Genomic DNA, 26,504 nt, shown 5'->3' on the forward strand with positions numbered 1-26,504 from the left:
CACCAAGCAGTTTTCCTTTCCTGCCAGACAGTGCCCTTGCCACCCCCTCCCCCTCATTCAGTATAAACTATTGATTCTCAATCACGGTGCTGCAGAACCATAATGTGCTGTGAGATCCTTTTTAAAGGTGCTGCGAGATACCACATATTACCACTGTTAGGTGTGCAAACACCTACGCATGGTTCACAAAATGAACCTAGAGATTTTCAATAGGAATTCACTGTGTCAAAAACATTCTGACCTGTTGTGACGTTTCTAAGTTGTTTGCAACAGAAGAATTGCTCTGTTTTTTTCCATAGTCAAGAAACAAGTGAAAGCTAAGAGCTGGCATTTTCCAAGGAGCCCCTTGAGTCTAATGACAGATGCTTTCAGGCTGAAAAGGTTGAGAAATACCTATATTTCTTCATTGAATAACCAAACGAATAAGGGAAGTGCTTTGCTCAAGGTTTATATTTTTCTTTCAGTACTGTTAAGCACACAAGATTAAAACTGTGTCAGACTTTATTATTCTCACAACATTCTAAGGCCTTGCTTACATGGGCACCAAAACTATAGGGTGGTTATTAGCTTTTTCAGGAGCTAATACTGTTTAGCTACAGATTTAGTACTTGCTGAAATTGCATTTAATATTTAAGTGTTGCTATTATGGGCCTGCTCTCCTAAGTGCTGCTGGTTCAACTCTGTTATTGCATTTTACTTGAAATGGGGCAATTTCTACGCCATTATGCATTTAAATTTGTCTGTTTGGTCAGTGCAAATGATGCTATGGGTTTACCCCTTAACTAGGGGTCTACCCAACTTGAGAGGCAGCTGGCCAATTTTGTGGGCAGATTGCAGAGCCGGCTGCCATTTTCAAGGGCTTATCTTGGCCAGGGCCCCCCTGTGCCTCTGGCTGAGGGGCCTGGGTGGGCCCGCCTACTGCTGTTGAATGGTGCAGAGGACTGTCTGTTGTATGGTCCCACCCCTTGCTACTGATTGGCCGAGAGTTGTCTGTTATGTAGCCCTACCCCTTGCCACTGATTGGAGGGGGGGGCTGCACAACAGGCAGCCCTTTCAGCCAGTCAGCAGTGGGGGGCGGCAGCTGTCTTTCCTGCTTGCCTTTGTGCGTCAGTCTCCATCCACCCTTCCCTCGGGCAGGCTGCGTGCCTGGGAGGCCAGCATTGTATTTTTTGAAAGGTCGTCTCCTCCTCCTCCCCCTCTCTCTCCCCCCAACCACCTGCACAGATTTCTCAAGGATCACCCAATTTTGTGATTTCCACGAAATCCATGCAGTTGTGATTTGGGTAGGTACCTAGTTATAACTGTTCACAATCAACATCATTATGAAGTTTTAACTTGAAGTACAAGATTGATTTCTGTTTTCTAGAAGCGTCTTCAATACATTAACCTTAATAAGGAAGGTGAAACGAAGGGCCGTTTCCTGTTCTTACATGCATTATAATTTTAACAATACAGGTATTGAAGATAAGGAAAACTGGCATGGGAAGCCCCTTCCAAAAAACATGGCTGAACAAGTCATTCAGGATCTTGAAGACAAAATCCAAATCAAGAAAAAGCTTTCTCCGGCCCTCCCAGAGGAGGATGTGCCAATAATAAATATTAAAAATGTTAAGATGCCATCCCCACCAAGTTATAAAGTAGGAGAGAAGGTACTGCCTTGTTTACTACAAAGTTATTCTCTGTCAGATATCTTTGCAGCATAAATGTGTTTTATGGATGAAAGGAAGGGCAGCAATGAAAATGTTTCTTGTACTGACCTTTCTGTTGTGTGAAATGCAGTTTGTTTTACCTGACGAATGAAATGAATTGCATGTTCCACCCATAAACCCTGCATAAATAAAAACTGCGTTGAGCACAGCATTATCTCCTTTCCTCAGTGCCTTTCACTTAACTGCCATAGGCTCCCCATTCACTTTTTGACTACTCACCTCTGCATTGTAACAGCCTTTCGAGATGTCAGCATTTGGGAAATTAGATACACAAGTGGGTGCGGTTTCCATGTAGAAAGGGTTACAGCAAACTCTTATTCATATGGCTGGTTTCAGTTATCCAGTTTTTACTCCTGAGGTCAATGGCATCATGGAATCCTAAACAGCCAAACAATTGTATGACTGTGCAGATGGTAGAAGATAATAGCTATGTGTGTGTCTTGATCGAAAGAGTGACAGAGGGTCTGTATGCAACTGAATAGACCTGACACTATAATGTATTGTGTTTTTCCTTCCCTTCTTTTGTTGTTGTTGTTGTTGTTGATGATGTCTTTAACAAAAAACCACACCCCAGAGCAGATGCTAATAGCTTTTTTTCGTCTTTATAGATGGCTACCCGCAAAGCTTATGGCTATGCACTTGTGAAACTGGGCCAAGCCAGTGACAGAGTGATTGCTTTGGATGGAGATACAAAGAATTCCACCTTCTCAGAGCTGTTCAAGAAAGAGCATCCTAGCCGCTACATTGAGTGCTATATTGCTGAACAGAACATGGTAATTATTTTCATTGCTGTAGGCAATACTGTGTTTTACATAGCAGAAGATGAGATACTTCAGCCAATTTTGTCCTGATTATAAAGATTTTAGCATTTGTGCTTTGCAGATGTTTTTATGGTTTTTGCACGTTGACTTGCCCTTTACCCAGAACAAATTGCTGCTCACCACAATGGGAATTCTTCTGTAAGACTTTAAAGAAATCACATTACGTTTCTTTTACCAGACCTGTAAAAACAGAGAGTATAAGCCAGAGCATTGCAGTCCACAGTATGATCTATAGCAGGAGTGTCCAACCTTTTTGAATGTGGGGCTGGATCACAAACTTTTTATCACCCAGTGGGCCGGCTAGCCATATTCAAAGACCTCACAGGAAGTGGTATCACATCAGGAAGTGATGTCACGTGACCTTTAACATCAATGAAGTTGCAGGAAGTGACAATGAAATGGGTCTGGAAATGTGGTTTAAAATCCAAAATAAAAACAGTACCTGACCTGTACCCCATGAGGCAGCAGGCATCCTGCCACCAGTCAAACAATACCTTGGGAAGAAATTTCCAACAGCTTCTTGCCAATGGGAGGAGGTAGAAATTAAAGAGAGAACCTCTTCCCCTTTTCTTTTTGTCCATGTGTTAACTGACAAGGCACAGAACAGAGCCCGAAAACCTCGTTGTATTTCCAGTACTAGCCCTCTGTTCACAGAGGTTAGAACAGCGAGGAAGTGGAACAGACTGCCTAGGGAAGTTGTGGACCCTCCATCATTGGAGGTGTTCAAAAAAAATGTTGGACAGCACTGGTCGGGCATGATCTAGGCCAGCGTTTCTCAAAACATGGGTCGTGACCCAAAAGTAGGTCTCAGGAATATATGAAAGGGTCACGAGCAAACTTTAAAAATGGGTTCTCCTTTAAAGGAGAAAAACACATAACTGTGGCTTTTCTCTTGTGGGCTGGCAGAGTTCCAGCCTGCAAGGGGCTACTTGGGGGGGGGCCCCCCATGCGCCACACACTGGGGTCTGGAGCTAGGAGCAGTGAGGGACACTGGGTCGGGACTGACCATCTATGTTTACAAATGGTTCATGGTACAAGAAAGGTTGAGAACCGCTGATCTGGACCGGGGAGGGCAATTATTTGAGGCAGAGAGGAGCAACACAGGGCACAACCCTTGCCCTGAGCCTCGCTCCCCTGTGAAAGGCAGGGACACCTCCTCCTCTTCCCCCCACCCCACCAACAGGTGCCAGGAGCCCGCAGTTACTGGCCCAGCCCCGGGGGAAGTGCCATCTTCCCAGCCCGGCCCTACCTGTGGCGCCCCGGCCGGGCAGGAGGCGGCAGAGGCAGACGACGAGGGCAAGCCTGGCCGCCGCGCCACCTCCACGGGTCCACATCGCCGCACCGCACCGGGCTGGAGGGAGCTGGGGCTGGGGCCAGGTGGCACCTCGGGGCACAGTGAGCACAGGCTCTGCCCGAGCCCAGGGCCACCCCACGCAACGCAGCCAATGCCGACAGCCCGGCGGGAGGAGGCACCTGCCCATGCCACTTCACCTCCGCCAGTGACCCGGGGCCAGGTGGCCAAGCTGGGCTGCCTCTCACCTGCGGGCGGGGAGTGGCGAGTTGCTTGGGCCGGGAAGCATTGGCTTCCCCACGTGGTGCTAGGGACAAGAGGAGGCAGGCCAGGTCTGCACTCTTCTTCCCACACGCACCGTGTCGGCAATGTCAAGCTGACACACAGCGCGTGTGGGAACCTTGTCCCTTCCCCAGCCCTTTAGCAGCCATTAGGAAGCTGCTGAGGGGCTGGGGGAGGCACAGGGGGTGGGAATGAAAGTAAACCGTGTTTAATTTCGTTTCCTGTCACAGCACTGCGGGCCACAGAAAATGCCTTGGCGGGCCGCATGTTGGACAAGCCTGATCTATAGGAAGTTAGCTACGGAGAAACTTGCTAGCTTTCTCTCTTGACTGCAAGTACAACACTAGAATGTGATAATCAGCAACTTTGGGGTAGCTGTAAAATGTGGGGATAGAAAGAAAACTATAAAGAGTTTTTTGAGTTCAAATGTTATATCATTTATTACATTATGTACTTCTGAGGCAAGGTTTCACTTGCGCTTGTATAACCTCACTGTGGCAAATGAATTTGCATGGGCAATATTTGGCAATTTGTTTTTAATTAACTTGTAATTTGAGAGAGCATCAAGTGTTCTCTCAGATTTTTCATTTTTGTTTCACTGGCTTTATTGCAATTATTCTTGATTTGTATCAGTATAAATGAGAGAAGGTGGGCCACAAAGATTGGAATAATTTCTGAGACCATGGAATGAATGATTCTGCAGAGTATTTTGGGAGATTTTAGTAATAACCTGAATCGGGGCCAAGTTCTCCTCACAAAAGGAAAACCTTTGTGGTCTGCATCCTTTCAAAGGAAGGTGGACAGATGCATCCCTAGTTGGTAAACATACAGCTCTTCATGTAAAATACTTGACCCTCAGTCTTGAGGGTATGCTTGACTCTCAGAAGAAACGAGATTGGAGGAGAATCAAACCCTGTGAGTCCATAGAATGACTGTTGGGAAGGAGAGGGAGAACATGTATGGATAATAGGCAGAGAATCTATAACAATAAGTAGAGACAGAAATTTAGGCTTGCCATGGCAGAAAGATTAACTTTTCTTGATGAAAAGCCTAGTTAATAGGAACAAGGTTGTAGATGGTGAAAGAAGCTTTTGTATTGTGGTACTTACCATGGTGGAATAGGGGTTTTAGAGGGAGAATAGAATTACTATGGACCATGTTACATGACGCATCTTTTCTGCTATTAAAAAGGTTTCTGGAAAGTGCATTGGCTTTGTCTCCAGTTTAGGTTGACTTTTCTACCTTCTTGCCTCCAGGTGAGTGTTGCTGTTGGCTGCGCCTCTCGTGACAGAACGATTGCTTTTGCCAGCACTTTTGCCACTTTTTTCTCCAGGGCATTTGATCAGATCCGCATGGCTGCCATTTCTGAGAGTAACATCAATCTTTGTGGCTCTCACTGTGGTGTATCTATTGGTAAGTGAAACCTGTAGTGATCTCCTGGAAGATCCCAGTGGGTGTATTACTGACTGTAGAGTTTTGGGGAGACTGTAGTCCAGTGGGAAAGGTATTGGTTTGGGTGTAAGGAAAACCCATCTCTGCTGCTGACCTGCTGTGCAGCTATGAAAGAGGTTCGCTTGCTCTCTGCTTCAGGGTTCCTATTGCTAGCTTTGGAGGGGTAACAGTATCCGCTTTTTGTAAAGAGTTTTGATACCTGGATGAAAGTGGCTACTTAAATGTTAGTTGTTGTTATATTTTTGTTGTTTGGGGGGACATGATTTACTGCTTAAATGCGCCCATTTGATATAATTATTTTCATTTTTCACAATATTTGTTTCTTATTGTAGCAGTTAATACCAAAAAACCTCACTGCAGTACAGATTTGCTTCAGAAACTCAAAGCAGGTGCACTATTCACTGCAGTGCCTCTTTTTCAGTTACTGCTGGCTAGTTCATGTTTCTTCCCGTAGTAAAAAAAAAAAATAATAATAATAATAATAAGCTCCTTGAATCCAGAACAGCTTCTCCAAGCAAGCAGGAAAAAGCCAATGACTTTCATGCTTGAACAACCACTAAGTAATTGTAGTGCAAAATGAAAAGGAGGATTGATGTGATCCTGGTGAATTAAAGCCTGTTCTAGCTATAGGGAGTTACTTCTACCAATTTATTTAATTTAGTTGGGTTTTTTGTGTTGTGGTTTTTTTAGAAGTGATCAAAGCATTACATCCATTAAGGTGGATGCAGTTATTCTGGTTTAAAGGTCCTCTGTAACTGTGTTTAGACTGGGTTTCACCCCTAGCTCAGTTAAACGGGTGTTTGACATGTTTTCATAGCAGTCTGTGACTGTCTCCATGCTCATTATAGTAGATCAGGTTATGGCTTACGTATATCATTTAAGCATTTTTCTTACAAATCACTTTTTCTTTGAAGGCCAGTCCTGCTACCTTTTCACAGCCTGTAGTTTAGTGTTCCTGCTTGAGCCTTTATGCAGGAGTAAAAAATAATGGAACAAGGCCTTCTTTCCACTAGAGAAAATGTTTTCACCAGTCTGGGACAATGACATGCCGAAGTGCCTTTGTGAGGACTGTGCTTTTTGGCTTCTTCACAACCTTTATAATTTGGGATGTTTCACAGTGGAGTATGTTTTGTAACAATCCCATTATCACTTTGATTTTTGACCTCACTTCTAACCCCATTCTCTCACCCCATTCTCATTAAAAAAAAACAAAAAAAAAACCTAGGTGACTGTGGCATTGATTCCTACACAGTCAGATGGGTGGTTAATTGGCTGGCCGGCCGCACACAGTGGTGGTGGACGGGTCGTTTTCTACTTGGAGGGATGTGGGCAGTGGTGTTCCCCAGGGCTCAGTCATCGGACCCGTACTGTTCAACATCTTCATCAGCGACTTGGACGAAGGGTGGAAAGCACGTTGTCCATGTTCGCGGATGACACCAAGATGTGGGGCGAGGTGGGTATGCCACAAGGGAGGGGCAGAATCCAGCTAGATCTGGACAGGTTACAGAGATGGGCAAATGAGAATAGGATGGAATTCAATGTGAACAAGTGCAGGATACTGCATCTAGGGAGAAGGAACCAGCAGTATATGTATAGGCTGGGGAACACCCTTCTCGTCGGCACAGAGGCAGAAAGGGATCTTGGAGTCATTGTTTTGGGCACTGCACTTCGAGAGAGATGTGGCTAGCATTGAGAGAGTCCAGAGGAGGGCCACTCGCATGATCGGGGCAGCAGGGCAGGCCATACGAGGAGAGACTAGAGGGCCTGAACCTATTCAGCCTCTACAAGAGAAGACTGAGGGGGGATCTGATGGCCGTCTACAAATTCACCAGGGGGGATCACCAGGGAATAGGAGATGCCCTGTTCCCCCAGGCACCACACAGGGTAACTAGGAATAACAGCCACAAGTTGATAGAGAGTAGGTTCAGGCTAGCCATCAGGAGGCATTACTTTTATGGTTAGGGGGGCTAGGACCTGGAACCAGCTTCCAAGGAAAGTGGTGCTCGCTCCTACCTTGTGGGTCTTTAAGAGGAGGCTGGATAGACACCTGACTGGGGTCATATGACCCCAGCATCCATTCCTACCCAAGGCAGGGGGTTGGACTTGATGATCTGTTTAGGTCCCTTCCGACCCTAGGTACTATGAACCTGTTTTGTATTGTTTTGAAACGCTCTCTTTTAATTTGAGTTCTGTGTCTTATACAGAGTTCAGAGTCTTAAGTCACTGCTGAAAATTTGACTATGGCAATTAGACACAGTTGTGTGTGGGTCTGAGCTGCTGCTTTGAAAATTGGATGCATGAAGTTAAAAAAAAAAAAAAATGATTTGGATTTGCAACATTTATGGATTACATTAGAGATGTTAATTAGTCATGTAATAGACCAAAGTGTGGCATTAATGTGACCTATTTAAACCAAAACTGGAGAATTGAAAAGCTGTATTTTCATAAAAATAAATGTGTGCATACAACTACAATGTATGTGCATGGCAATGTAACATATCTTTAACATTTTAACAGTAGTATTAGTAGTAGTTTATTTACAGCTAAAACTATACAATAAAATGAACAGTGGAATAATAATAACGTATATAATTTATAGTCTTATTAAAAGCATACAATAAGATTGCATGTTCTACCAGTTTAAACAAAAATAAAACACAACATAGTGTATGACGATAGAAAAAATAGATGCAATGAAGCAGTGAACAGTAAAGTAAAACAAGGAACTTCTGTTTGATTTTTAACTGTTATTCTTTGTACAAGTAATGTAAACAAACCTATGGAGTATAGGACAGATAAGTATTGAGAGAAGCCAGATTGTTTTTTATTCGTTGTCCCAGTATTTAAAACTTTCTGCTAGGGGATAGATCCATTTCCTTTTATGTCTTCAAAGAAAGAAGACCACAAATAGTGGTTCAAGTCATCCATCTCATTCTTCCCACAAGAATATATTTTGTCTGAATATGGGATCCAGCACCACCTGCCCATGACAGCTGCAGATCTCATTAGAGTGAATTGCAGTCTGGTAATGGCCTTTCATTGTTTGCAATTTTGTACTGCAGATAAGCAGGTTTCTAGGCCAAAAGAGTGCTTAATTAATCTAAAAAAGGGGGAAGTTTGAGAGAATCTCACTGCCCACATATTGCTCTGCCTACTGCATCTGTAATTCTTATATTTATATATTATTTTAAATAGGAAATATTTGGTCAGTGACTCTTAGTACAATTTCCAGGCCATTTGTCTGGAGGAAAATATGGATGTTGCGTAAGCATCTCGACAAGGGTTTATTTGGTAAAGGAGAAGCTTCTGAAGTTCACTTAGGGCACCTGATAGGCATAAAAGTATCATTTTAACAATTAGTTTCTAATGTATGATAAAAGGTTAGCACGTGTTTAAACCTACATTTTTGCTACTTTGAATAATCTTTTGTATGAGTTCCCATGTGTTAAGTGTATGCTCAGCAGGATTTTTACATAAATAATTAATTTGGGGAAGAACTCTATCTTAGCACAACTTATCTGTAAAACATGTAGCATATTTTTGGTGCTGGCAAAGTAATGGATGATAATAAAGGATCTGGGTTTACCACTTGCCACAGAAAAACATGGATTTTCTCCTTTAAAGGAGAAAAACATGGGAAACCATGGGTTTCCCCTTGCAGGCTGGCAGAGTTCCAGCTGGGCTCCAGGACAGAGGGGGTGCCACTAGCATGTGCATACATGCACATGGCAGCTAGCAGCATGGTGGAGAGGAGCTCATGCAGCTCCCCCCAGGTAAGTCAGTGGAGGCAGGGAGGACATAAGCAATGCATGGCGAGGGACAGGGGAGCACAGGTGACTGGGGGAGGAAGGCGCAAATGTACCCCCACACACATTTTTGTGCCTGGTGCTGGGCTGCAGCTTAGCCAGACCAGCTCCAGGCAGGAGCTGCCTTCACAGCCCAGTGGGTAGAACTTGAGGTGGGAGGGAGCAGCAGGGGGTACAACTCCACACCACCGCATCTCACCTTGGTACCCATGGTGGCATGACACTCCCTCCTGTACCAGGTCCTGCCTGCTGGGCTGTGGAGGCTCCTGCCCAGAGCTGGTCCAACCAGGCCCACTGTGGGCTCTGAAATCTGAAGGGGCACAACAGTGTCACCTGTGCCTCCCCCATCCCCTCCCCTACTCATCACCTATGCCCCCACACTCCCTTCCTCACACACCCATCCCCTTCTTCACACACTGGAGGGCTGGGGCCCTGGGGGTGGGGGTCAGCAGGTCAGGAGTGAGGGACGCCAGCAGGGCTGGGGAGGTGGGGGACTCTGGGTTGGTTGTGAGGGGCACTAGCAGAGCCAGGGGGCTGTGGGCTGGGAGTGAGGAGCACCAGCAGGCCAGGGTGGCAGGACAGGACTGTAGGCTGGGAGTGAGAGACATCGGTGGGGACAGGGGACTGTGCCAGGAGTGAGGGGCACCAGCAGGGCTGAGGTGGGTGGGGTTCTGTGGTTCGAGGGTATGGGGCAACAGCAGGTGCAGTGCACCAGCATAGCAGGACTGCTCGGTGTCACACAGCAGTGGCGGGGGACAGCTGCAGTTGGACCTATGTCCTGGTAAGTGAAGGGGGCAGGGGGAGCTCTGATTTTTCTATGATTAAAAACCCAAAATCAAATGCCAAAATATATAGGTATTTAGAATTTATTTTATTATAATGATTGTGGCACTCATAGTCATCCGAATTGCTTTAAAACTGTAAATATATCAATAAAACATTGTGTTCAACGCACGCACGCACGCATGCACACATATACTCTGTATAGAGGCATTTCCTTTTGATCATGGAATAATGTGGATTTTGGGGGTTTAAACAGTGAATTATGGGTTTTTAAACTGAGGAAACCAGGATCCCTGATGATAATGAAAGTGAATTGTAAAAGTCTACAGTAAAAAGTTTATGTAAGTGATGACAGTGAGTGAAACTGCCCAATATTGTCAGGGTTGTTTAATTCCCCTGTCATTTTGCTTACCAATTTCACTTTTCTTCCACAAGAAGCACAGATCTTTCTGGGTCCATCTTTCAGATTTAGTGAAGGGAAATGCATATGGAAGTCCAGTTTGTCTTAGGTGCATGCTTTTTTAAATATACAGATGTCTGAGAGGCAATCCCCACCCTACCCCCTTATGAAGACTGCATGATGAGACTATTAACTCTTGGCTTGGCTCTCACTTTAAGTTCACAAAGAAGTTAAGGTTTGATGCTTGCCTTCTTTGAAATGTTGAAATTTTTGTGAACTCTCTGCTCTTGTGTAACAGTAATTGCAAGCAGAAAGACATGCTCCCCACATCTTATTTGGTGTTGCAGGCAGAGACATGACCGTAATCAAGAGTCTTTCCATGAGTATTCTGAAATATTGACATCCTGGAAATCTCATACGGATATTTTATGTTTTTTGTTTTTTTTTTATCTATAAAAAATCATGGTATCCAGTCTCTGGTTTTGACTTAAGATTCTCTTTTCCATAGCTGCACTTTATGCCATAAAATACATGAACACTTAAACGAATATGTTTTCTCATTATTCATGCTTGTTTATGAAAATACATATCCTTGTGTATTCTTTAAACAAACTCAGGTATCTGAAAATAATTAAATCAAATGGGCTGTTGACTTTTGAATAAATCAGTGCAGTTTTTTCACATTTGCAGCAGTCTAAAAGTGTGGCTGAAGTGAGCTGAATCCAGTTTGGCTCATGCCACTTCCATGTAGAAATATATATCTGAAGATGCTCAGATGTGATCACTCCTCTTATGTCTGTGTATTTTCTGTTTTAGTTGTCTCTTTCTTTCATATCATATCGTTGCATTTTTTCATTTTTCTTTGTAATCCTAGTTTCTCTTTCTTTTTAGTCACCTTCTGTCTTTATTTACTATTTAGATTATTCCAAGTTTAAGGACAAGATGATTCTTTTCTCAAGCAGGTAGACTTGCATGCCCTGTGTGCCTGATATATACATTTCTGTATTATTTTAAACTTCACTGCTATGGTAAATACAAAGAGCAGATGTGTATTCACTGTTACCTGTGGTTTTAATTCTTTCAGGTGAGGATGGACCTTCTCAGATGGGGCTGGAAGATTTGTGCATGTTTCGTGCTGTTCCCAATTCAACTGTCTTTTATCCTAGTGATGCTGTAGCTACTGAAAAAGCAGTAGAAATAGCAGCCAACACTAAGGTACGTGCCACTCTATTTCTGAAGTGTAGTGTTTACAAGATGCGAAGATTTTGCTTTTTGTTACCAGTGCATCTTTTACCAGTGTGCCTCCATTCATTTAAGAGGCTTCAAGGCATTGCCATTATTGGGAATGCACTTCATCTAGGGAGGTGTAAAAGCATCCTGTCTTGATTACACAAATAAAAGATGTTAAGTAATATGGGCCAAATTTGTCAGAGAGATAAATGAGTAGTTAGTCATTGTCTAGTGGGTTCAAACCGTCTCAGGAATAGGGGCAGATCGTACAGTGTTAACTAGCTCTGTTTTTAATCATCAGCTTGTGTGCCAAAAGCAAAACTTAAAATAGGGTGGTGTTCTCTGGGGAACAGATTCAACCCTGATGAACCAGACTAAGCATGACTTGAGGATGTTTGAAATAAAGTCAACAACAGTTTCTGGGGCACCTCTTGAACTGGTGTAAGTCAGTGTAGCTCTGTTGGATTTATGTTGAACTATATAACAGCTAAGAGTCTGGCCCTTTATCCTGGACTCTTCTGTTGGTGAGCTTGTACATGGGCTTAAGAAACAGAACTGAGACTCAGATCAGGTTCTGTTGCTTGCTCTGCTACCAACTTCCCATCCAGCTTTGGACAAGTCACTTTAAGTGCTTCTATTGTTTCTGTAATGGAGGCATTAGGAAAACTCTAATCCTGTGTCTGCTCACTTCAGTGTATTTTTTGACAAAATTGGTCTGGCCAGCAGCAGCTCAGATTTATACTGTTCCTACTCCAAAAAAAAAAAAAAATCTTGATTTTAAACAGGAGCTTGATTCAAGCAAGGATTGAATAATTTTAGCCACTGTCCTTATGCTTCTCCTAATGCTCCCTTATGAATTTGCTCTCTCTTCTGAATTTGTTGAATTTGAGGTCTTTTCGAGTTAGGGGTATCAGAAATGAAAAGTAGAACAGGAGAGCAAGGGGAAAGAATTTGGAGTATCAAGCATGATTGGTTAAAGGAATTGTTACTTTTGAGGAGCATTTAAACATGATCTGAAAGAAATAATATTTGCCTCCTGGCTTTCAGCTGAGACTTCCTTCTTTTGGATAGTTGTTTTTTTTTGGAGGGGTTTTTTGTACTGGAAGCTAGGAACTGAACTAGGATTTTTGTTTCCCTAGCAGTTTAGGAAGCTTTTTAAAATCTAATTAGGCAAGGTAGGATTTATGTAGGATTATCATTTCCAAAAGCTAAGATAGGTGAGTAAAGATGACCTGTGGAAGAGTAACTATGATAGAGCACTGAAAAAAAAAAAAATCAAAAAATCTAGGGTGCTGCAGTGACTAAAAGTTGTAATTCAAAAAGCACTTATCAATTTGTTGAGAACTGATGGGCAGGGAAAGCTCACTCAGTAAAACCACAAATAGTAGAGAAGGGATTAAACAAATGAAAAATGATTTTTTTTCTTCCATTTATCTATTATTTATATAATTGAAAATCAGAATGTCTGTCATGGCTATTTTCATAACCCCATTCTGTGTTCATTTTGGAAACAGGGCATTTGTTTCATAAGGACCAGTCGTCCTGAAAATGCTGTCATTTATAGCAGCAATGAGGACTTCCATATTGGACAGGCCAAGGTAAGTACTGTCTAGAGGATCATGGAACTGAAAAAACATGCCATGTTCATGCTCAAAAAAACATTATTTCCAAAGTACCTAATGTCAAAGATTCAGTATTGTAAAGAACGTTCATGTGGTCTTAGCTACTGAGGTTGGTTAATTTATGTATTATAAACTAAACTAAACAAATCCTTCATTGTGTTTTTCCTCTCTCTCAGGTGGTATTCAAGAGTAAGGATGACCAGGTAACTGTAATTGGAGCAGGAGTGACTCTTCATGAGGCGCTAGCTGCAGCAGAGCATCTGAAGAAAGGTGACTAGAGATTGGTTTTTATCTTTAAATAAACATGAAGAGAACAGTGCCAGTCAGCCTGACTGGAGCAAGGCTGACCTTTACATTGATGAGATTTTACATTTTTAAATGACATTTACGTTTATGAAACAGCTGATCTTCTCTTAACTAAAATATGCAAGGTTCACCCTATCCTGACAGTCTTACAAAGAATAGTACCTTTTTATCTGAGTAGTTCTGTTTCCTTTAGTGGGGCTACTCACAAGAGTAACAGTTGCTCTGTTTTTTTTCTTAAACCAGTCTAATAATACTAATAGAATATACAGTGCAGCAGTGACCATCTGATTATCTCATTGAACTAAACTATGCCAACAGTTACGATCCACAATGATCAAGTATATGTTAGATTACAAGTCCCACCTTCTTTTGAAATATTTTCATTTAATTTTACTCTTAAATCTTACATTATGTTCTCATGTTCATACTTGATTAAGCCTTGTATGTTTGTTTAAAAACTGCATTGAGCTAGAGTGATTCAAGGACATCAGAACCAGTTAGTAGAATATTGTCATTATTGTACGTACTATTATAATTAATAATGGTGGTGGTGGTGGTGATGACTTTTTTGCCCAGAATGCTTTAAGCCCTTAATATGAGGGTGAGGCATTGAGGAGACTTAATTGTGCTTCAGGCTCCAGGATTAACCTGTGCATTTATGTTCTGCATGAATCATTTGCTGTGTTGGGAATGAGGGTAATTGCAATAGGATTTGATACATACAAAGCTTCATGCGTAGGTACACTTCATTGGTCACTTGATTCTTTGATAAATGCATCACCACTTTACTAGACACAGAAAGCCAGTGTGTTCTAATCCACTGACACCATCTCTTGGAGAAAATAAAAACCTTTCAGTGGAGTTAACAGCAAGTTGCAACTAACAAGAACACCTCTGAGTCAATGGTCTACACACATAAAAGGTAACCAGAGTGGAATGAAAATAAGGTTTTAGAAGCCTTAGTTCACATAAATACCATTGTGCACACCCTGACTGGTTGGAAAGAGATTTTACCATGGTCTTGAGCTCTCTAGATTGCGGGCCACTCTTGTAAGATTTTTAGACCCAGAACCTCCTTTGCACTACAGTTGCTTTTCATTTCATCACAGACTCTAAACATAATTTAACCAGCTGTGGAGACATAACCCCACAGTAGGGACATCCTGTGACAGCAGAGAGCTGGCTTAGCAACTGCAAAGCTGCCTTCTGACTCTCAGCATAATGTAGAGGTTTCCCTATGCCTTAGTGAACCCTGGCTGTGTTGCATTGGCCTTTTAAGGTAGTTGGTAGATGGCACAAATTAGACCAGACCTTGTGGTATTCTGACGTACTAGCCTAGCATCCAGCCAGCAGGAATTAAGATAGCTAGTCACATTGTACTCTTCTTCTGCCCTGTGCTCTGCTTTAGCAGATAGTCTGCATCTCAAACTCCAGGTTTATTGTAAGACAAAGTTAGAGCTCATCAGCAGCCTCAGGAAAGGTGTAGTGATTGTGACTGTATACGCATCGGAAATGGTCTTCAAGGGAGAGTTTATGTGGGAGTCTTCAGACTAAAGCCAGCTGAAATACTGCACGTAGATCTCTGGTGAGGTAAAAGCACTTGTGCCAGGTACAGGAGCAATCACCAGGAACAAGGAAGTGAGGGGAGAGCCTGTTTCACTTTAAGTTGAGAATAAAAACCCTGTGAGTAATACTTTGAAGAGGAAGGATAGTCTAGTGGTTAGGATGCCTCCCTGGGTGGTGGGCCCCCCAGATTAAGTTCCTGGTTTGCCACAGATGTTGTGAAAAGAAAAACATTAAAGAATGTGAACATTTAGTTGCTGTGGAAATAGGGCCGTTTAAATGTCTTAGGTGGATACTCTAGAAGTCATTAGAGCTGCTTTTTTAATAATTACTTAAGAGCCTTCCAGGGGTTCCCAGTAAGGTTTTCATTAAGTTAATACTTCTTGCATTCTCCAAGGCCATTTCACTCTTCTCTACAATAACTTTTACAATTTTACTTCTACAGAAAAGATCTTAATCCGAGTGATTGATCCATTCACTATAAAACCCCTGGATAGGAAAACCATACTTGAAAATGCAAAAGCAACTAAAGGCAGAATTATCACTGTGGAGGACCATTACCATGAAGGTAAGTCAGGTTCAGTGGGTGACAGCTCACCAAGTGGGGCTTTTGGAGTTGGAAGGGCCCCTGGCCAATCTTATTCAGGCTCAGAAAAGTCCTAAGCTGATTTTACAAATTGAATACCTTTTAAAAAAAAAAGTTGCAAACCTGCTTTATTGCAAAGGTCTCCTTAAACATGGCACCTGATTAGGAGGGTTCCTCACCTGGCCTTGTAGGGACAAGTGTCAAGTGAAGTCTTGAGCATGGTGATATCATAATATAAATATCAAAGGGAGTGAATCCAGGGCTCTGGCCTCTCCTCCAGCCCAGTGGCCAGCAGAGAGCACACAGAGCCTGGTAGAGCGTAGCAGAGTCAAGCTGCAGCAGTGGACTTGATTCCGAGCTGCTTGACATGAGCCAGGATCTCCAGCCTCAGCTCTCTTAATTGCCCTGGTGTAAGTTGCACCATCTTGGTTCCCTAAGTTTGCTCACCACCATTGCACAACAGCAGCTCAGGTAATCAGGGGTATGGACCTCTCACCTGCATTCCCATTGCCCAACTTTCATTCCCTGCTGCAGCTACTTACAGGGCTAGTATCTGGTTTCAGGGCTTATGAAGTACCATCAGGGTAAGGAGGATGTGAACATAGATGCATAAAGAGTTTCCAAGGCTAATTCTTATATAATAAAGTGCTTGGTCTGTCTGTCCGTAATGCTCTTGGAGTACCCATAGCATAAGCCTATGGGGGGTGGGAGGGGGGCGGCAAAGGAGCCACACCACAGCCTAGTTCGGTGTGGGCTCTGGGTGGCTGCACCAAAAACTGTCCAGCAGGGGGGGAGAGCGCTTTCCCCTGTGCCCAGCAGCAGTTTCTGCCCAGCTGCTGCTGCCACTGCTCAGCCCCAATGGGTAAGCCCAGAGCCGGCGCAGGGTTGCGGGTGCATGCACTGGTCCCTGCCCCTACTGCTGCATGCGGCTGGGAAGTGCAGAGCAGGCACGGGGGACACTGGGGCTGTGCACTGTTGACAGTGGCGGGGAGGCGCCACAGGGCGCTCAGGCTCTAGGCAGTTGTGGGGCAGGTGTTGACTGGCTCAGGGCTCCCAGTCGCACCCTTCCCCCCACACACACTCATTCCCATAAACCCCACACCCACCCACCCATACCCCCTGACAACCCTGCACACCCCACACACTATACAAGAGTAAGACTGCATTTTGCACTATTATGCAATCACTTCTACATATACAGCACAAACACAAACAAATCAGGACAAAAAGATATCTTTTTAAATTAAAATATATTATTATGGGTGTTTGCTTTTTAGTATATAATCTGGGGTTTTTTTCCTGTTCTAAGATGGCAAACTCTCTTCCTCAAAGGAGTACTTCTAGGCACAAGGGGAGGGACTTTTGGTGGCAAAGTTCAGAGGCTAGGGGTGGGACTTCTGGTCCCAAGATAGTGACCAGGGGGTGGGGCACCTGTCAAGGGGCAGGGCTACCCATGTGGCCCTTGACAGCTTGCCAAAACTCGGTAAGTAGCCCTCCGCCTGAAATAATTGCCCGCCCCTGACCGGAAAGCTAACCGGTTATTGCTGCACTTACCAATTAAACAGCTGTTTAACTTTTCACATCCCTATTCTATATATATCCCCATTACTGCACCAGCACAAAGTTAACCCTTGCCTGCTCCTGACAATCATTGGTTAGTGCTGAAGAGTCTCACCTCCTCAGCTGATAATCTGCTCAGATACTTTGCTGCCTTTTGCTGTGTGACATCTCCTTTCTGCACAAGTCCTCAGTGGCTTGCTCCATGCAAGCACATTCTGTAATGATGAGTCTTCATATCGCACAAAAGCAAACAGGTAGCAACTTCCAAGAGTTACTTATTGGGCTTGTTATATATTGGCAATGCACTTGAAAAAAAACTTGAGCAAAGGGGCCGACATGGAGCCTGGTGTTGTTACTGTCAGTTTGTCTTAGAAGTGTGTTGTCCTGCTCAAACTTAAGGTAATCTATTTCTAGTTACTCATAGTGAGCTTTCCTGATTGTAAGCCCCGTTTCATACATTCCATGTGTGTTCCAGGATACAAGTGTTGTTAGTTGCTGGCCGCTGCTCTAGGCAGACATTTATTACATGATGGTCCAGTCTTCTCAGGGTGTGAAATTCACATCTTTCCTCCCCATGTACTCTCCAGGCACTGGTCTAGATGGCTACAGCTTCAGTGCTGAGTTTGCAGGCATTTAAGTGGGCAGAGCAAATCTGTAAACTTGTTGATATCCCAGATTTGTCTTTTTTAATAGCTGGATGTAGTTGCATATGAAGAAAATTTCTGTTAGCCTGAACAATGTGGGCACTTCATGTCTGCTGTTTCTTGCAGGTGGCATTGGAGAAGCAGTGTCAGCTGCAGTCGTTGGGGAGCCTGGCATCACAGTCACTCGTTTGGCTGTTAATCATGTGCCCAGAAGTGGGAAACCAGCTGAGCTCCTGAAGATGTTTGGCATTGACAAAGATGCCATTGTGCAAGCGGTTAAGGTGGCAGTGTCTAAATCAAGAAATACTGAATAGTGTGAAGTTTCTCATTTGTGTTACAGAGAAACAGTGTTCAAAATGGAAGTACTGCAACTTTCAGGCAAAGGTGCTTAACATATATGCAGAGTTCTAATAAAAAGACAAGCTTCCAAAAAAAGTAGTGTCTTATAAGTTATTCTGCCTCACGGTTCTCGTTTTCTGGAGAGAACTGGAGTGAGTGGGGTCTGAATGAAAATACTGTGGTCTTTTGGGGGGTTTGTTGTCATTAAGGAAGACTTCTGTCATTATGGCTGGTTAATGTCAGCTTTACAGGGCATAGAACATGTATCTGTTTCTCTCTTGGCGATGGGTTGGGTTGCTCTCCCTTAAGGACTTAGAGCCAAGCCACCACTGTATAGTTTTTATAGTCGGCAGAGAAGTGGTCAGGTGTTCACTATATAAGGGTGAGAGAGTATCAGGAGAGAGCTGGTCTTCTACAATAGGCCCAGAAGCAGGAGACTAGAAAAGAAGGGGCCTCTGGGAGCAGTAACCTTGGGTGAACTGAGTGCCTGCATTCTTTGATTTTTTTACCAGTTTGTGTTTAAGAATAAAGCTGTGTCCTGAAAAGACACTCGGGCAAGGCGCTAGGTTTTTCCGGGCTGGTAAAGGCGCTAACTGGCTTGTTCGTGGTACAAAATGTGGGCAGATGATTGACCCCTGGAACTGAAGGGTAATGGAGGCAGCAGGAAAAAATGAAAGGAGTGAACATAGCCAGAGGAGTTTGGCTAATGGAGCCCCATTGGATTTTTGCTCCCATTAAAACAGAAAAGGTAAGAGGACAGTGCGTCTGGTGTTGCACAGCAAGCAGCACAAGAGCAGCAGACTCAGGAAGTCCTGTGTCTCCTGGACAGCCAACAAACAGCAGCAGCAAGAGGTCCGACAGCAGAAATGGAAGAAATTTTGAAGCCTTTTGTGGAGTTGGCTTCAAAAATCCTTGCTGATCTGGAGAGGGTAGCTCAGCCCAACCTGGTCCTGGGTTGGTGAAGTTAGGTGCAAACAGTTAGCCTCATGCTTTCTTTCACGGCCTTGAGTGTGTACAGTGAGTATTGCTGACAGAAGGGGTCAGTGGTAGCCAGACTGGCTCCATTGTAGACAGATGAGGCAGGCAGTCTCAAGTGCAGAAACTGACAGGTAGAAAGAGAAGCTGAGTGGTGATCTCCATTCAAATACATGCTTGATGGGAGAGCAAGGGATTCTGGGATCCCCATAGGAAGTGACTGTAGGGAAGGATGTTTTTGTTTTATAGCTTATTCTCTCCCCCTATACAGGCTCTGTTAAGCATCATATCCAAATTCTTATGAGTCTGTACATTTTTATAATGAAGAAACAAAATGAGTCTGTCCTGCAGTGTTTCAGAAGAGCAGCACAGACTGTATACCTCACAGGGAGGTGGAGTGAAGGTTAAGGTGTCTTTCCACCCTCCCAGTCCTGGGCTCTGCCCCAAGGATTGAAGCAACTCCTGGTACAAACTAAGTATGTCTGAAGGCCTATCTAGTATCTGTCCACAGTGCATTTGGGAGCTGTGATTGTAGTACCCAAGCTAGGTATCTGGGTAACAATGTAGTGACTACATGGCAGCAGACTTCTGCATGGGTCTGCAGAAGTCTGCATGTAGCTTTGGGTAGCCAGGCTGCCCTGAGGCTTAGGCTGCTTTGACCTCATTATCATGGGTACCTGAGCCATCTAGATTTAAGTAGCATAGGCATGCTGCCTATCCATACTAATCACACCTCCCATTTATAGTATAGTCTAAATTATGGCCATCTTTGGGGTTGCCCTGTGGATCATAGTGCTGCTAAGAATGCTGTAGTGCTGTGGTTGCATGTTCGCAGCATATGCCTTCCATTTTTCTGCTTCTAGTATGTCCCTTATGCCAATGCGGGCAAAGGTGTCCTCATGAAAACAGCCTTCTGCGTCTGTGGAATGCCTGTGCTGTGCCATGTCCTTCTCCGGAGCTTATTATGCCCTTTACACTACTCCAGGCTTTTATTCAGCCTAAAGGGATGAGGATGTTGCCTATGCTTGTGTTTTATCAAAAAAACAGGCTGTTCATGTACAAGGACCCAGATAGCAGCTGTTTTTAAGTTTTATCCAGAAGCATTTTATGTGCTATTTGGCAATGTCTCTTGTTAGGAATTCCAGTTTGCTTTTTCTTGCATAGTAATTCCAGCATAGCATTAAAAATCAATATAAATATTGCACAAAAGGAAGTTGCAGCATCCTATCCTGTCTTCTGTTAGACTGTGGGTTTTTATTTCAATGTAGTTCTTCTTTTGCCATAGAAACCTAACATAATATCGGTAATATTATTTATAATGATTATTTTAAAATTTGACTCATCTCTGAATCTCTTCACAAAGATTCAGGACTTGGAAGAAAGCTTTATTTTTTACCAACCTACTTTTCATATGTTGTTTGGAGATTTAAAATATTTATTTTTATTGCTTTAATTTTTAAGCGTTCTGATCATTTAAGAAAAAGAAATGTTTGAAAATCAAGCAAGGATAGTTCTGCCCAGATGTGAAGATAGCATTCTCTGGTAGAATTTCACCGTATTAAATACAGATAGAGATATACTTCTCCCCAGCCCTATCTAAGACTCCTCCAATAGCCTGAGTCATCCTTCAGGCCAAGACATGTTCCGTGGAAGAATCTAAGACGTTTCTCAGCCTTGCTTTGAAAAAGCAGGATGACAATATTCATATTGTGCTGTTCAGTTGTGCAATTCTGCAGCATCCATGCTACCTTTGTCTGAAATGGATTTTTATTTTCAAAGCAATGTTATCTAGCAGTTTATATGACAAAGGATTGTGCAACAGTGACACAGAAACTGTATGTACATCGAGTATCTGTTGCTAGGAGCATTTGAAAAATACTATTTTTAATATTTTAGCTTAATTTACAACTTAACTCATTTTTTTTACAAGCTAAAATACAATTGGCAGTACCCCTTTACAAACCAGTAAAACTAAATTAATAAAGAAAGATGCATACATGCTTAAAAATTAATGCTTACAGCTTCTAGTTTTTTAAACAAGATTGCAAGTGACAGTTTTCTTATATTAAAAATAGGCCTGTTGGGTTCTTGTCCTCAAATCTGCCTCTTCAATTTTTACACATTTCCCTGCCCACACTTGCTATTACCTTTTTTTTAATAGGTGTACCCCCAGTGGCTTGGGGGGGGGGGGGGGGGGGGGGGGGGGGAGGATGGGGCGTGTGAGTGGACGCCGGTCAGGGGGCTGGATGGCAGCATGTGCGAGCTCCCCACCCCGCGTCCAGGTGGCACTTGTGCGGCCCACAGACGAGCACTGCTGCCCTCGTGCCTTCCCCCCACCCCGGCCCTGCTCCTGGGAGGTAGCGCAGGGTGGTGAGTGGCAGCGCTCCATCCCCACACGTATCCCCAGGGCCTTCCATACCCCTGGTTGACAGCCCCTGGTCTAGAGCTTTGCTGCCCTTCTAGTCAAACAAATGCATTCATAAACACTACCTGCACAATAACAGGACCAATGTATTCACACTGTTATTTCATGGGAGAAAGATATATTTTAAACAGTCATTTGTTTTTCCTCAAAGTGCTGTCAAAGGAAGAGAAACGACATTTGCTGTCCCTAATATTCACTTCTTTGTGTGTCTCACCTCACTGCATGGAAAAGCTCACACTGCTTTCAATGCAAATCATAAGACCAATTTAATTAGTTGTGCCACAAATTACTCTGCTCCAAAGCTATTTGGACTGTTGGGCCACGTCCGCACGAGTGCAGATGTTTGTTTCCCTGGGGACAAGAATCAGTAGCACATCTTGTGTCGCTGCTTCTTGTCCCTGGGGTATGCCTATGCCATGTGCTCTCTAGCATGCAGCAGATTACCCCGTGTGGGGTAGGGGAGGCTGGGGCCAGCAAATGTGCTAGCCCCAGCTGCCTTACCTGGGATCCTGGGGCCCTCAAGGAGCTGCAGCCATGTCACTCCTGCAGCTGGGAACCTAGCCAGCATTCATGGCTCAGGTGGGCCAGGCTCCAGTTTTGAGCAATATGTGCTGCTGCCACATGTGCCACTCCACCTTTTTTCTACGTAGTTTTTCTTGACCCCGGGATCTCCCAGGGTCAAAAAACACCCATACTGCAAAGTAGGAGTATGGGGAACACCTAAATGTGTGGTGTGTAGTGCTTCAGACAGGTCTGCAGACATGGCCTTGGTGTTCAACTGGGCAAGCAAGAAATGGATTTGCCCCCCTTGCAGTCTCATGAGCAGTGAAGGAGGCTTGGTGAATGCCAGAGTGTTGTCTCCTTGAGGAAAAGGATATGCTTGTTGCATGCTACTGTGGCAATTCAGGGCTCTGCTCATGGAAGAATATTCCCAAATCACACTCACGTAACAAGGAGGACCTCAGCGACATGACAAGTAAACCAGAGGTGAAATGTGTGAGAAGGAAAGACCCCCCTCTAAAAGCTACTTGAGCCCTTTTTCTAGTATTAATGGTCTTAACCATGATCCCACTAAGGATGATATGAACCCTACCATTGATTTCAGATTTTGAGTGAGATCAACATGATTATTATATATGGGGAAAATAACATGATGAGCTAAAACATCTGGCTTAGCATGAATGTATACCCTAACCCCAGTTTGCCTTACAGGTAGTTGCAATGAGCCACAAAGCACTTCAGAATGAAAGACAGAAACACCACGGGTACAACTCTTCCCTAGTGCAGAGGATAATGCATCTTTGATGGTTAACACTTCAGTATTCTATATTAGTCATTAGATTTGTATGACTGCACCATAAAATAGCTTATTAACTTTAATACAGTAAATCCAGGAATCCAGGGACTTGCTGAATTCTCTAGGATTCTTCCGTTTAGTCAGGTTTGCTGATGCCTGTATGATGAGAAAGAAAACAAAGAGCTGTCAGGAGTATTCACTTCAAATTAAATCTCTTGTGTTGACTATTAGCTCCCCGATGCCACAGTTTGGATGCATCTTATTTAGTATTTAAGTACAAATAGATGCTAGCTGGTCTGTACTGAAGACCAAAAATAGGGCTTTGTCTGTTTGTTCACATTTTGAGTTGATCCATATGTCTCATTCAAACACTACCAAAGAAGTAATTTTAGTTCCCTAGCAGGAGCAGTGTGCAGAGAATGTGAAAGCATTCTGCCATTTGGAGATAGCAGAGATGAATGAGCAGCAGTGGTCTGTACTACAGGACTTCAAAAACAAGTTAGACATTGCAACTCTTTGGGCTCAGAGAGACAGGAAATGTATTTAGAAATATGGATGTTCCTACCTGTTGGTCTGAATCTCTGAATCAGCGGAATAAAGCCCTCAAGGACTCTGCGGATTCTGTGCACTGATTAAAAACAAAACACGAGAAGTGGGGTTAGGAACTGCAAGAACTGAGCATGGAAGCGCAACAGAACAAGAGCAAGTCATGAACATTTTCTTCGTGGTTCTGAAAACTGCTGGGTGCGTGAATATGAGCCACAGAAAGGCTCATATTCACGCACTACTCTGATGCATTGGAATATTTCCACTACTCTGATGCATTGGAAAACCATCACTTTCTATCAGCTGCACTCTTCCCCAGTGAGGTCCCTGAGGATCTCCAACTTTATTTCCTGTAGCAACGTTCTTAAATCTATTGAGCAACATCAATCGCCCTTCATCTCAATAGGAGCTGAGGTTCCTAGACGCTTACCTGAATTGAGCCAGGACCACTACTGCCTAGGAGTTAAGTTTCCACGACAGAAATATTTAACCTTTGCAGGAGAATAAGGATTTCTGTGTCCTCAGAGAACTTGTGATTGGTAAGGAAAGAAAATGAGTCAACAATTTTCTTGAACTCTCAGAAGCCAGGGTGACAGTAAAAGTGTTATGAAATACTGCAGGGGAGGACTATATTTTATATAATTTCAGCCAACAGCATTTTTCTAAATCTGTTAAGTGATCATTTAAAACTCTTGAATGTCCCAGGTGCTTTATATAAAACTGCCAGTTTTAAGTGCTGTTAAACATGCTTACCTAGACCAAAGTAAATCCCTGTGGTTTCTAGGGAAGCAAAGGTGATTAAACCAATACCAAGAGAAATGATCCAGTCTAAAAATAAAATAAAATAAATAAGTATTTGTTTTTGTTCCATCTTCCAACATTCAACAGTTTGTCCTTCTGCTAAAATCCTGTCTCACCTTTGTAGTGGTAATAGCAAACCAGTAAGGCTCCAATGGCAAAGCAAAGAATGACAAAATGAAAGAATTCATCTGAGAGAGAGAGAAAGGACATTAAAACATTTCATTATAATGATAACCCTTGATCATATAGCACTCATCAAAACAGATCATTTACTCTTTTGTATCACACACACACACACACACACACACACACACACCCACGAATGACTTGGCTGGTAAGCATGTGTGTAACTAAACTCTTGAGTGGCCTGATTTAACTTCAAGAGATTCATCATGTTTAAAGTTGCACGCGTACTTAAGCACCTTGTTGAAGTGCAGCCAAAGACCTTATACCACATTTATCTCTGGCCCAACATTGTCTTGGTTTGGAAGCAGCTAGTTGACAGAGATGTTTCTTACCATCTTTCCGAATGCTCATCCACCACCTGGATCTCTGATCACAGTGATCACTGTGATTCTCATATGCTAATGGAAAAGTGACAAGTGTTATTACAATAGTTACTTGAAAGTGGGGAAGTTTTGAGCATCTTTTCTTCTAATATCTAAAATTAACTTTGCTTTGACAATCAGCACAAAAAATATTTCTGTTACTCACAGGGAAGATCTAACTCTACAGTCCTTCCTTTCAGAAAAATCAGGCCACTGATTGTAGAAAAATGTTAAAAAAAACAAACCCCAAACAAACAAAAAAAAACCCCAACCCCCTACTATTATTTTAACTGGTACTGGAGCATTGCATATAGCTATAGTGCATATAGGAATTAACAAAAACATAGTTTCCTTTAAAGCAGAATTTCTCTGGCCTTCAACACTGTACTCACAACACCTCAAATTTAAAAGTAGTAGTCTCTGAACTGTACTGGAGAGACAGGATATCAAGCCAGGATGCTTAAGCTAATAAGGCATTTCAAATGAGCCTTAAGGATGAAATAAGCTTTCCAGGGCCACAGCTACTATCATGGAATAAAAAGCATTACTCATTATTAAACAAGGTTCCTTGGGTGAATTTGATATCTTTTATTAGACCAACCCAAATGGTTGGAGGATAGTTATTAAGCAAGCTTTCGAGTTCAAAAACCCTTCATCAGGCTAAGGAAGTGTCAGCAGTTGGTGCGTGCTCTTGCTGGATGGAATGAAAAGTAAAGAAGCCAGGGGCTGGGCTGGGGAGTCAGTTGCCCCGCAGATTATAATGTATCAAAAATCCAATGTCTATGTTTAGTCCCTGATCTCTAGTATCCAGCAGGTTGATGAAATGGAGCTCATAGGCTCGTCTCTGGGATGTGTTGTGTAAATTTCCGTTGAGGATCAGGACTGAGAGATTGGAGAGAGAGTGGCCCTCCTGTGAGAAAAGTGCCCCCACCGGTAATTGGGTATTTCTGTCTTTGATAGATTTCCGGTGTGCGTTCATTCTGGTGCGTGGTTGTTGTTTGGTCTCTCCTACGTATTTTCCATCAGGGCATTTGGTGCATTGGATGAGGTATATTACATTTCTGGAGGTGCAGCTGTAAGACCCAGGGATGCTGATGGCTCTGTTGTGGGGTGTAGTAATTGTGGGGGTGGTGGAGATGTGTTGGCAGGTCTTGCATTTCTTGTCCTGGCACGGTCTGGATCCTTTTGGTGTGTTCTGGGCTTGAGGAAGTTTGCTTCTGGTGATGAGGTTGGCAAGGTCCGGTGCTTGTTTGAAGGCTAGGATGGGTGGCTCTGGGAAGATCTTTTTAAGAATAGGGTCTCTTTCTAGTATGGGTTGCAATTTTTTGAGGATTTTCTGTACAGGTTCAAGGGATGGGTGATATGTCATAACCAGCAGTGTGCGATTTGTGGGGGGTTTTCCTCTGTATTGCAGCAGTTCTTCACATGGTATCCGGGTGGCTCTTTCAAACGTGCGACCTATCTCTCTGGACGAGTGTCCTTGCTGGGTGAAAGCCTTTTTAAGATTGGTGAGGTGGC

General features: G+C 43.3%; 2 protein-coding genes across 4 annotated transcripts in view; one reads left to right on the forward strand and one right to left on the reverse strand.

The window, feature by feature from the left end:
• The window catches only part of TKT (transketolase), a 28,208-nt gene extending 9,718 nt beyond the window's left edge, over positions 1-18,490 (forward strand). Inside the window, exons 7-14 of the mRNA XM_006017991.3 lie at positions 1,456-1,649; positions 2,318-2,482; positions 5,360-5,516; positions 11,629-11,759; positions 13,289-13,372; positions 13,573-13,666; positions 15,711-15,833; positions 18,182-18,490. Coding sequence (XP_006018053.1) covers positions 1,456-1,649; positions 2,318-2,482; positions 5,360-5,516; positions 11,629-11,759; positions 13,289-13,372; positions 13,573-13,666; positions 15,711-15,833; positions 18,182-18,369 — 1,136 coding nt within the window. The 3' untranslated portion in view covers positions 18,370-18,490. The remainder of the gene's footprint in view (positions 1-1,455; positions 1,650-2,317; positions 2,483-5,359; positions 5,517-11,628; positions 11,760-13,288; positions 13,373-13,572; positions 13,667-15,710; positions 15,834-18,181) is intronic.
• A 2,599-nt stretch (positions 18,491-21,089) lies between these two features.
• The window catches only part of TMEM40 (transmembrane protein 40), a 36,033-nt gene continuing 30,618 nt past the window's right edge, over positions 21,090-26,504 (reverse strand). For all 3 annotated transcript variants that reach the window (XM_014517067.2, XM_025197095.1, XM_006017993.2), the window contains 5 exons: positions 24,957-25,022; positions 24,555-24,626; positions 24,391-24,465; positions 23,657-23,719; positions 21,090-23,247 (listed from right to left, as the gene is read on the reverse strand). In XM_014517067.2, the coding sequence (XP_014372553.1) occupies positions 23,228-23,247; positions 23,657-23,719; positions 24,391-24,465; positions 24,555-24,626; positions 24,957-25,022 (296 nt within the window). In that variant the 3' untranslated portion in view covers positions 21,090-23,227. The remainder of the gene's footprint in view (positions 23,248-23,656; positions 23,720-24,390; positions 24,466-24,554; positions 24,627-24,956; positions 25,023-26,504) is intronic.

The sequence above is a fragment of the Alligator sinensis genome, unplaced genomic scaffold, assembly GCF_000455745.1.
Source record: "Alligator sinensis unplaced genomic scaffold, ASM45574v1 scaffold391_1, whole genome shotgun sequence".
Lineage (NCBI taxonomy): Eukaryota > Metazoa > Chordata > Crocodylia > Alligatoridae > Alligator > Alligator sinensis.